The 11483-nt window shown below is 31.9% G+C and overlaps 2 protein-coding genes across 4 annotated transcripts; one reads left to right on the top strand and one right to left on the bottom strand.

Moving 5' to 3' along the window:
- Positions 1-3582: 3582 nt before the first annotated feature.
- Positions 3583-6737, top strand: LOC143355291 (uncharacterized). 2 transcript variants are annotated; one of them, XM_076790001.1, is made up of 5 exons: positions 3583-3835; positions 3919-4052; positions 4328-4988; positions 5059-5624; positions 5703-6737. In XM_076790001.1, exons 1-5 carry the CDS (start codon positions 3808-3810, stop codon positions 6300-6302), a joined length of 1989 nt encoding a protein of 662 aa, XP_076646116.1. In that variant the 5' UTR covers positions 3583-3807; the 3' UTR covers positions 6303-6737. The 2 variants fall into 2 exon arrangements, with proteins under 2 accessions (XP_076646116.1, XP_076646117.1); XM_076790002.1 differs by having other exon boundaries at positions 3583-4052.
- Positions 6738-7049: 312 nt separating this feature from the next.
- Positions 7050-11000, bottom strand: LOC143355292 (peptidyl-prolyl cis-trans isomerase FKBP8). Of its 2 annotated transcripts, none has more exons than XM_076790004.1 (6): positions 10497-11000; positions 8956-9364; positions 8308-8616; positions 7962-8161; positions 7493-7794; positions 7050-7391 (listed from the first exon to the last, which is right to left on the bottom strand). In XM_076790004.1, exons 2-6 carry the CDS (start codon positions 8974-8976, stop codon positions 7087-7089), a joined length of 1137 nt encoding a protein of 378 aa, XP_076646119.1. In that variant the 5' UTR covers positions 8977-9364; positions 10497-11000; the 3' UTR covers positions 7050-7086. The 2 variants fall into 2 exon arrangements, with proteins under 2 accessions (XP_076646119.1, XP_076646120.1); XM_076790005.1 differs by lacking the exon at positions 10497-11000 and having other exon boundaries at positions 8956-9194; positions 9273-9534.
- Positions 11001-11483: the final 483 nt, after the last annotated feature.

Raw genomic sequence — 11483 nt, 5'->3', positions numbered from 1 at the left:
GTTATATAATAATTCTTTATAAGAAGTAAGTCAACGGCGTTCTTCGGTCTCTCCGCGGGCACGTGGAAATTTCCGAAATAATTATTTTAATGAAGGAGTACCCAAAAGCTGGGAAACGTCAATCGAGAAAGTCGGTGAGAGTCGAATTCTATGGAAACGTATTCTACGTTACGATCGCCAATTCCTGGCCAGTTGCAATTTTAAATTCATAGAATTTTTAAAATATTCGGCCGAGCCTAACTTTCCAAAGGATCCGATGAAACTTATTAACGCGATTCCCGTCGCGCGTGCCGTTGGAGATTTACCCAAATCAACAAAACTTTCGTTTGCAAATAAACACAATTTTTATATATCTTCATAAAAATGTAATTTTTGTCATTCGTGCATTAACAGGTTTTAAATGTTCATCGCTATAATGTATTTTATTTCGCTACCATATTATCATCGCTACTATTACATTTCTGTTACTCTCTTGATTTCTTTTCTCATGTTGATATTTCTACTAAATTGAAATGGAACTCGTACGAAACATTTGCACTCTGAAAGACAATTATGCGAACGATTTCACTCTATTTTTCATTGTATTCATTACACTGCTCAACAATTTTACAGACACGTTTCGCAGTGGTATAAAATAAGAATGAATGGAAAGTAAAGCGAGGCAAATGCCTCGTGAAAAATGAAGCAAATAAACTCAGCTCCAGAGAAAACTATAAGGTATGAGAATAGATAATAAAAAGATAAATATAAATGTGGAAAAAAGTTTTAGGGTGTAAAGGGTGTGACAGAGCATTGTAAAATTTGATTTTGCATGTTTCACTTTTGATGGGATATCCCCGCAACGTGTACTTGAAAACACAGCGTTCCTTGCAAAGTCTATTGTACGTCTTGCTGACCAACCCCTCTACCGTCGACTTATTCTCGGTAACATGTCGGCTGTTAATTGTATGTTAAATCTGCATCGTCGTAAACCTTCATGGAATCTTGTAGTTATAGGGAAATTCTCATGACTGTAATTCCGTTTGTCGGCAGGGAAATAGTCGCGAATGATAAATAGTCGGAGGATGTAGGCGCGTTTATAGCCTACAAAGATGTCGGTGTAGTTGTGCCGTGAGACGCTTCTCGAAACGATTTATCTAATTCCAGTTTCTCCGCGCGCGCACGCGTATACTTAAATATAAAAATGCGAATTTGCGTAAACATCCGCAGTCTACTGACAAAGGACGCGTCGTTTACCGAGAAAATCAGAGGACGATCGCCAGCCATCCTCCGCTCGCGCGGATGTTCCTCTTCATTACGTGTACAGCTGAGCGGAACGTACGTATTCCGGTTGGATGCACCGGTATTTAGCTGTTTTCGTAATAAATTATGCAGTCTCGATATAACCCGATACGTGTGTCGTACACGGAACCGGATCCGATTTATTCTTCTCGCCCGAAGAAAACGCTGCGGCTTCGTCGAGAACAAACTGCAACAATAGTTGTAGCCCGATGTCGGACGGCGCGATGCCTGTGAAATTACGGTGGGACGAAAATTGTACAAAGAGTGAGTTTTTTTATGGTAGATATTCTGTACACCTTACCTGTTCCATGAAACAGTGGGGGAAGAATTGTACGTCAATTTTCAAAGTGTCGCTGTAAAGAGGACGCTTCAATCTTCAAATCTGTGGAAGGTTCATTAGCGAAAACATTTTTTAATGTTTCACAGAGGTTTCAAAGTATCGCAATCTCGAAAATGAATAATGGTTTGTGAAAGTTGTCGTCGGACTGCGGAACTTCATGCAAAATAAAAATTGCAAGGGGAAGGAGTTGCATGAAAATCGTTTTCTGCTCTCTATAATTTGAATAGGTTGTAAATAATGTACCAACGCGGACTACGCAATTGTTATGCAAGCATCGAGGAAATTGGTGTTACAATAACACCTGGTTCAAATTGTTACAAGACGCGCGCGGCCTTGAACGGTTCGTTACTCCATCGTCTAGTCGTTTTGTCGTAAAAACATGACCGCAACTTCTGATCTATGCGTCGATTTTCGCGGGCAGGTCGTTTGCGAAACTGCCGTTAACACCGGCTAAACAATTTAACGTTCCTAACAGTCTCTTGACTCGTGGCAAATATTGCCTTGCAGAAAGAACGCGAAACAACTTTACGCGTTTTCAACATGCCATGTAACACCCAACATTTTAGACACCACTCCCAAGATAACATTGATCTAGAACAGTGGGAAACATTTTTTGCGCGTTTCTAATTTTCTTTTTGTCGGTCAATGTTCACTTTTACGATGCAAAAAGTAAAAATATAAGCGATAGTAAAAGAGATTATACATATTTATGTGTACTATCAGTACTCTTTTACATGATTTAGGTAGACTATTTAAATTATGCGTCATTATTCGCAGATCGCTGTAAATTGAAAAATTGTAGTTTTGTCACTCTCATTTTATGTAGAATATTAGTTCATAACAACTTTGATTTATGTTATCATTAAGTATTATTGTATTCAGACTTCTTTTTCCATGAGAAAATGCATTACGCATACCCCGACTCTTATGTGGGACTATCCTAGTAGTAGTAGATCCTTCCTCCAGAATACTACCACAGACGAGGTATAAGGATAGTCCTATCATCTTATGGGGCTTCATGTCTCATGTTCTGAGATATCGACTGTTCAAAAAATCAGAGGTTTTTAGAATTATTCGTTTATTTTCTCGTATTCGGGAGACTGCAGTGACTATATACAGCTATTTGTTGATTTTAATTCCTATCACTGCGGATGCTGTCAACAAATTTTAGTTCGAATTGGTAATACAAGATGTGACACGAAAATGGTAATGGGGTTACGTGACCCCAAAAATGTGGGCCACAAAAATATATTGGATGATAGGTCTATCCTATACCTCGTCTGTGATACTACTGTCATGTTGATGACAAATGAAGTTAATATAACTTGACTCCAACTTATAACCATCATGCACAATTATATTTTTCATGCCTCCGGTTAAAAAAATAACATCAACACCTTTCTGAGATGATGCGCAGTGATTGAAATAAACTTTGTCCACCACTTCGCTAATGTAAAAAGGTGTATTTTTTGAATTGTATTTTCCTCCGAACGACACACTGTAGCCAACTTGCTAACCTGTATACAATAAAAATAACTGAAAATAATTAATCTAGTTCTTAATCTACTTGCGCCTAGTTACTTAGGATGGCGCTTTTGTGTCACCGGATACGTTGCGCCCCCGTGTGATGAGATTGGGAAACAAAATGCTTGAACCGACTTGAAAACATTTTTATTCGATTAATGATCTTTTTCATTATGAGAATGTTAATAATAAATGAGGCTTAGATGTGGCAAATAATTGTCAACAAGCTATAACGTTGTTTTTTATATTAACCGATTATTTTATTTATATTGTATACATGGGTTGATCTCGATAATGCACTCAATCGGTTTCCGAAAACAATGTAAACTTTCAACCATCATTTATTAATAAAAATTAAGTTTATGATATAATTCAATAGTTATCTATAGGACCATTAACTAAGTAAGATCCCAAGTCTGTGGTGTATTTGTATACAGTATGATTGAATACACAACAAACAAACCACGCTTTAAGGGCATTTTAATGAGTAAATTTGCATTTAACGACCAATCAGAATAGAAGTACAGTAGAATAGTTACGTTTCATGGGCCATGTTGGTGAATTTAAAAATTATAAGTGCTAATTAAAATTCTATACAAGAAAAAACGCATATCACTGCTGTATCATGAATTGTAATTTAGCATGAATTTATCAAGAACTTGATGAATGCACTCCATATTAATTTTTTATGTCCGTGCTCATTTTTTTGAGGTTATATACAAGTGTGTTTCTTTCGTAAAAGCCTTAGTATAGTTAATTATTTTCAATTATAGCAGTGAAAATATTCCATAATTCTATAATACAATTATCGGATGAGTTATTACACTCATCATTTGAAATTCCGTTCATAATGTCAGATAATAAAAATCATCCATGTAAAGTATTGTCGCTTCATTCAGAAAGCCAGGTAAGATTTCTTAACAAAGATTTCATAAAAAGATAGTACAGTGTTGTGCGTTAAAGTTCGTAGTACAAAAATCATTTAGGAACAACATATAATTCTTTTGTATTCAAATTTTTTAAGATAAGTGACGATTTAATGTTTTTGTTTTACGATGATTCAATAAAGTAAAAAATAATAACTAATAAAGATGTAATCGTTAATCAATTACAAAAATGTATAATTTTAAGTATTAATTTGTACAAAATTTTTATTTTTAAAAAGTGTATGTTTTTTCACAGGTTAGAGATAAATCTTATAGTACAGAAATTAATAATGAAAGTTTGAACGATGAAAATAACGATCCAGAAACTAAAGTTACGACAGTGACTAATAAAAGCAAAAATAAAATCAGCGGACCGGATGCATTGAATAATCAACTCAAATCGTGCAGCCAATGTTCAATGACATTTAGATACAAAAGACATTTGGATCGACATTTAGAGGGCCATCAAAAAAATAACTGTTCTTATTGTAATGCAAAATTTGCCAGACGCAAACATCTTGAAATACATCTATTTCGTTCGCATGGGGAAAGAGTAACAAAGTATCCACATTCTTGCGATGTGTGTCCTCGCAGTTTTCCTAAGCGTACTTTATTAAATCGCCATCGAGCAAAACATAGCTATGAAAATGGAAAAGTTTGTTCAGATTGTGGAAAAATGTTACAACCAGATGAAGATGACACGAAACATAAAGAACAACACTGTATAAAGAAATTTAAATGTAATCGATGCTTGCAATCATTTAGCATCGAACAAACTTATCTCCTACATATACAAAACCATGATAATCACAAATGTTCAAAGTGTGATGTTACGTTTGCTTCTAAAAAGAAAGCTCACGAACATTACAAAATAGTACATTCTTCAAAGCTAACTCACAGTAAAATCTCAAACAGCGGTGAGTTTCTAAAATTTAAATGTGAAATATATGTATTAGCGATATTCATAAGAAATTCTTTTTGTTGTAGGCATTTACTTCTGCACTGACTGTAGACATACTTTTGTTAAAAAGGACGATTACTCTCGTCATTTGGAATCTACTTTGCATCTCAGTAAAGTGAAAAAAGATATAACTATAGCAGACATTTTTACTTGCTCAATTTGTTCGAAAAATTTAATCTCACAACGAGCACTTGATCAACACGTTAGACGTATACATAAAGGAGAAAAAAGGTTTATCTGCAATATATATGGCTGCACATTTCAATGTGCAAGAAAATCAGATTTGGGTAGGCATAAACAGTTACACATAGAACAGAGGAATATTGTATGCGAACAGTGTGGTAAAACTTTTACTAGCATCAGTATTCTTAATGATCATGTTCTTTATGTACATAATAAAGAAAGGCAATTTGTATGCGATGAATGTGGTAAAGCATTTAAACGAAACAGTTTATTAAAGAGACATAAATTATCTCATCAACAACATCGACCATTTGCTTGTATGCAGTGTAGTACTGCTTTTAAGAGATCGCATCATCTTACTCGTCATATGGAAACTTGTCATAGAATTGTGTCTGTAAAGAAGAAGAAGGTGAATCTAATTAAACTTTAATCGTTTCTCTTCTAATATTTATCTAAGACATTTAAAATAAATTTACATATTCGACAGGTCGTAAAACTCATGAAAACAGAAGATGGTCATCTCGTTCCAGTACCAGAAATACCAAAAGAACTAAAGCCGAAAAAATTAAAAGTCAAGGAAGTATTCGATACAGTAACAAGCGAAAAAATTCTGTCTTCAACAAAAACGAATATCATTAATGAACATATTGATTCACAGTTTGAATTACAAACACTGCCAAACTCTAATGATCTTTGCGAGAACTCAATTTTGTCGTTAGAACTCACAAATTTATTACCTACGACCGATTCTGCTTCTCAAGTTCTTTCATTGGTAGATATTAATGCGGAGCAGATTGTTACAGTAGAAGTTACCAGTCCAAAGACTTCAACAATGAACGATCTTATAGATCAATTTGAAACGAATTCTAATGAAATGTTGAATCTTAATAACTATCAAGATTTGGAATTTCATCATGGCATTTTAAATGCAGATCAACATTTCTTTGAAAATTCAAATTATTCTGAATTATCGTTCGGAACTGTCGAAGGAACGTCACTTTTTTTGGATTCGAATATTAACAAAGTAGATACGACACCAATAGATAATTACTTAAACCACTCGTTTCCATCATTTTTAAACCTTTAATTGCATTCAAGAGAATACTTGGTTATTCTTCGAATCGTTTACACACATTTTCTTTATAAATATTCCGACTTAGAAATGTATATATGATATACACGTTAACACGAAATCGACCAAGATTTCTGTTAGTGTAAATAATAATGGCTCGATAATTAAAACAAAAATGTGATACGATTTATAATAGTTCCTGTTTGTTGAAATTGAATGTGCATTTAAAAAATTATACTTATTCATAATTCTTCTTAGTATTTAATTAAGAATATTTTATTCCAGTTTAATTCCGATTATAAATAGTATTGCAGTATTGAAATTTGAAACAATCTTCTACTGAAAAGTATATGTATAGTATCGACAAAAGTGTACAGAAACTTGATTTACAAGAAGTATACATTACTCACAACATGTACATGTTTAACATTAAATATTTCTTTTTCCCGTCTTGCATATAAATAGTCCAAATACCCGATTCACAGAAATAAAGAAAAATTTTATACAATAATTAATATAACAAATTAATATACAATATAAGATATAAATACAAACTGAACAAAGATAGTATGATCAATTTTATGACCTTTTCTGATATTTGACATATTATTTAAGCACCAATTTTTTACAGCTTACTTGTTTTATATTCGCATTTTTATGAACATAATTCATTAACAATGTCAACTGTGTATTAGTACATTTTATAATATTTCCCTTGTGTATTATTAGATTTTTAGATTGTATTGTTAGTTTTCAGGTCCATTCACTTTCTACATTTCATTTATTCCTCGTCCCTTTTTCACAAAACAAATCTGTATAAAAGAAATCCTGCTACTGCTGCAGTTGTTCCGCCAATTATGCTCCATGAAATATTTGATATGGTTTTACTTTTACTCTCTTCCTTCTTTAAGGACGCATTATTATTTTTGTGTGTAGCAAACATTTTGCGGTATACACTCTTTTCATGCTGAGCATCTTTGGTAATCTTTTCTTTCAAGATAGCTACTTCCACTTGAATAGCCTTTGTTTCTGGTTCTAGCTTTGCTGCTTGCAATAATGTTTGATATGCCAATGTATGTTCTCCTTTATAATGCAGAATTTTTCCTACAACAAAATACATATATATTACATTACATCATATACACATATACGTATTCATAGTATAAAGTTTATAATGTACAAGTTTAAATAGTTATTAATAATACCTTTCCTGAAAAGTGCTTTTACATTTCGTGGTTGACAACTTAAAACACTTTCTACACTTTTCAATGCTGCTTCATATGCTTGTGTCTTCATTTGTGCAGCTGCTAAATTGTTATATACCTTCATAGAATCTTCCAACAATGCTTGTAACTCTGCATCAGTAGCAGAATCGTCTGTCTCGGTTTGATACGAAGAGCGATTTTCTGCTGGTAATAAAAATTCTAATGCTCTTCTGTAACATTGAATTGCTAGCATTGGTTCGTCCCGAGCAAACCACCAGTTTCCACGTTCTCGTTTTTTATTCCTTTAACAGAACAAAAATCATAAAAGGATCAAAATTTGATTATTATAAGTGCTAAAACTGTTAATAAAAAATCAGAATTCTATTGTATTTTAATTTAGCCAAATTTAAATACAAAAATATAATATTGCATAGATATTCACAGTTTCGTAAACACTAGAGGTACTGACCCAATCTCTTTCCTTTGGTTAACGCTAAGCGTTTCGATTTCTTCTTCCATTTCAGTAGATTTCAATTCGACTGTATAGAAAATAGTTGCATTGGGTGGTATATTTGGTAGTTTCCCTACATGACCATAAGCAAATCTTGGATCTACTTCTATTTCAGCAACTTCATCTACATCCATAAGAGCAATCGCTAGATCTAATCCCTATTATAAAATGTAATAAACCATTCAAGAATAATGTTATACTACAAGAATGTCCTTGAATTATGATAATTTTATGCTGAAACCTTTTGTAAGTTTTTTTATAGCTTTTTGTAAACGAATCATAATGTGAACATGATTATAAATACCTGAATCACTTCAACATCTCCTAATTGAATTTTGAGATCCTCGTATTTTTCAACAACCGTATCATCTTTTAATTTCCCAACAATTTTCAGTACACATATATCGGATCTATTGGGTCGAGTACCACTTTTTCCTTGTTTCACTACCTTTTTTTTAAGTTGCCCGTTTCCTAGAATATCTATCCATTCTTCGGGAGGATGATCACTTAATGTTGCTTTTGTGAGAGGATCATTTGGGTCTACGTTGAAATTTAATTCTTCCTTAATAAAGTCGGTTTGAGTTTCTCCTGGTTGAACCGTGTCATTTTCCATCTTCGAAATTGGAGTAAAAACAAAAGGAAATTAATAAATTGTTTGGAAACGTTTAGTTGACACAGAGGCTGCGTCTTGCTTATTAACAATTATATCGTGTCATTTTTCAAATTATTGTTAAAATCATATTCACTGAAATTACGAGAATATTCAAATTAAGACTATCGCATCCTTATCTAGAAGACGTACAATGAATTTTTCATAAGCAACAAGAAAATGCACAATCATTTGATAATCGAGAAAATTCAACAAGTACAATAGTATTATCATTACTGTTTATCGTGTTATAATAGAATAATCTTAAGCATTTTCAAATAATATCCGTAAAAGAATACACACCTCTGTATTTTGAATGTCCATGACAGTCTTTCAAAACGCTTTAAAATAATTTCTGTTTATTTCTAGTACATGCGACACCGGTTGGCTTCACTTATCACTTGAAGTAAGCTTCACAAGAGTAAAGATCGAAAGTAAATTTTCATCGACTCCGTAAAATTTGTGGTTACGTAAATAAGCATTTTTGTTTGACACGTATAAAAATTTAAGAAAATCGATCTCTTCGTACTATTGGAATAAGTCTGCAATCAAGTAAATACCCCTATGTTGTGACTAATTTGAGTATTTCGTAGCTATTTCAATTTCATATGTTCACTAACGTCTTCTTCTAGTGAAATTCAACTATTACTCATATATTGTACATGTCAGCTTTCATCATTTTCCCTTTCGAGCGTTTCTGGAATTTTATGATCTGCAAAACATAGAAAAAATTTTAATATCATCCAATAATATATAGTATGTACCAAAAATTGTTTGAGACATGAAAATTTCTTGCGAAAATACAATAAATTAAAAAGTCTCGTCGTTTTGTTTTGGACTTTTTGTTTTTGAGATATTAACAATTAAAAGTTAAAGAATGAACACGATAAATCGAAACATGTTCACAAATGAAAAATATTTTTTAAATCAACGCATGTGAAAGTTATGCGTAATTTGTAATACATGATTGAACACGAATTCGCACTGCATTATTAAGAAACGTATTAAAGAAAACTGTTAACGTCGATTAACGATTAATGAATATTCTCTAATGCGTGTTAGAGAAAAACATGTTCAAATTTGAAAAAACAAAACGGCTCACGGAGTTTAAATGCGCGCTTCGAATCCGAAAGTCGAACCTACTGTTGACACTTCCGAGTACAACAAAATTTGAATTTGCAAGATGGCGAACAATTTTCCCTTCAAATTTGACAGAAGAATATATTTTTTTTTTTTGTTACGAATTTAAAAATTATTCATGTTCTATAAAACCATTCTACCACAATATAATTTTTAATTATTAAACAACAAACTACTAAGCAACAAACTGGAGTGAAATAGAAATTTATTTTCTTTCTTAATAATATAACAGTACTTTTAAATTCTTCTAATGTTTTTACTGTTTCAAATTGCACCTACTCATTTTCACCTCATTTGCACCTATTCGTTACAATATAGTCAGATGTAATCAATTCTTAACATAATGTTTCTACTCAAACAGTACTGATAATTTATGATCTTCTATATAGATTAATGTGTAATACTGTAATCGTACTATGTGTGTTACAATTAAGACAGCAAAAATCCGTGTACCTATAAAGAATCGAATTCTGTCTAATTCCTTTTATATTAAATCAAAATTTAAAACTATAAATTTGCATTAACCTTTGTAGTTTATTACTCGCACATTTTCTCACTGCATGTCCGTTTGTATTTGTCATCTTTCTATATAGTCTAATACTGACTGAATCGTACAACGACCGAACAAAAACGAGCGACAGGTTATAGCAATGAATTATGTGGGATGAAAAGACATCCTTTAAATTGTATCAGAATAGACTAACCGTTTTATTCATTTCAGTATGTGCATCTCAAGTACGATAAAGCTCTTCATGCATAATGCAATTAACGTTAATCTTTGAAACGGACATCTGTAAAATTGTATTTTTTTTTTTCAACTGATGTTTGTTATTTGTACGATACTCAGGTAATTTTTATAATAATCTTTCAAAGTTACCAAATTTTTACAAGCTTTTAATACTCATCAGTACTGAGAAATAATTGGGAACATCTGTCAATTACGTACGCTTTTCACTATATTTTAAAGTTTAATGATTTTGCTATCGTACTATTTGCACCGAGCGAACATCAACTACGCGAACCATTGCACCCTGCGCGGCAATTTTAACATCCGAAAAGTAATTAAGATCAAAGACCTAATAATATAATTAGCCGTAATATCATATAATTGTTCAACTTTCTGTATATAGTTAAAGATTTCGAACTGTTATAATTACATTAAATTATGGTTTATATCAACAAACATGAAATAACAATTTGTAAAAAAATATTTGTACAAGATTAATCTTTTTTGAATATATTTTTGAAACAAATTGATATTTAGGAAATTTTTTATATACAGTAGCTCATACTGAAAACAATCCAGCACGATTTCTTTACAGTATTAAACTATATTTTTTATCGAATAGAAATGACTTTCTTAAATAAACCATTTATTTATTTAGACAATTTTGCTGTACAGCTATGAAAAATCTCAGTATACCTTTACATGGTTAAGAATGAGGACTATTGATATAACATATGTCTGGTGCTTCTATTATTATTTTCCTTATTAATAAGACAATAAAGTTAGAATGTTTCTATAATGATAATAATTGTACTTTAGTAAGATAAATGAGTAATTGAAAATAGTGGATAAATTTCAGTATGAACCACTGTAGATGAATTTTTCATTAAAGAGTGTACGATTTTTTTCCACACCATATAGTTTTTGAAATATTAAGAAAAATATTACATTTCCAATTCTGATA

The sequence above is a fragment of the Halictus rubicundus genome, chromosome 6, assembly GCF_050948215.1.
Source record: "Halictus rubicundus isolate RS-2024b chromosome 6, iyHalRubi1_principal, whole genome shotgun sequence".
NCBI lineage: Eukaryota > Metazoa > Arthropoda > Insecta > Hymenoptera > Halictidae > Halictus > Halictus rubicundus.
The sequence above is the reverse complement of the archived record's forward strand: the minus strand, read 5'-3'. Positions and strand labels throughout refer to the sequence as shown.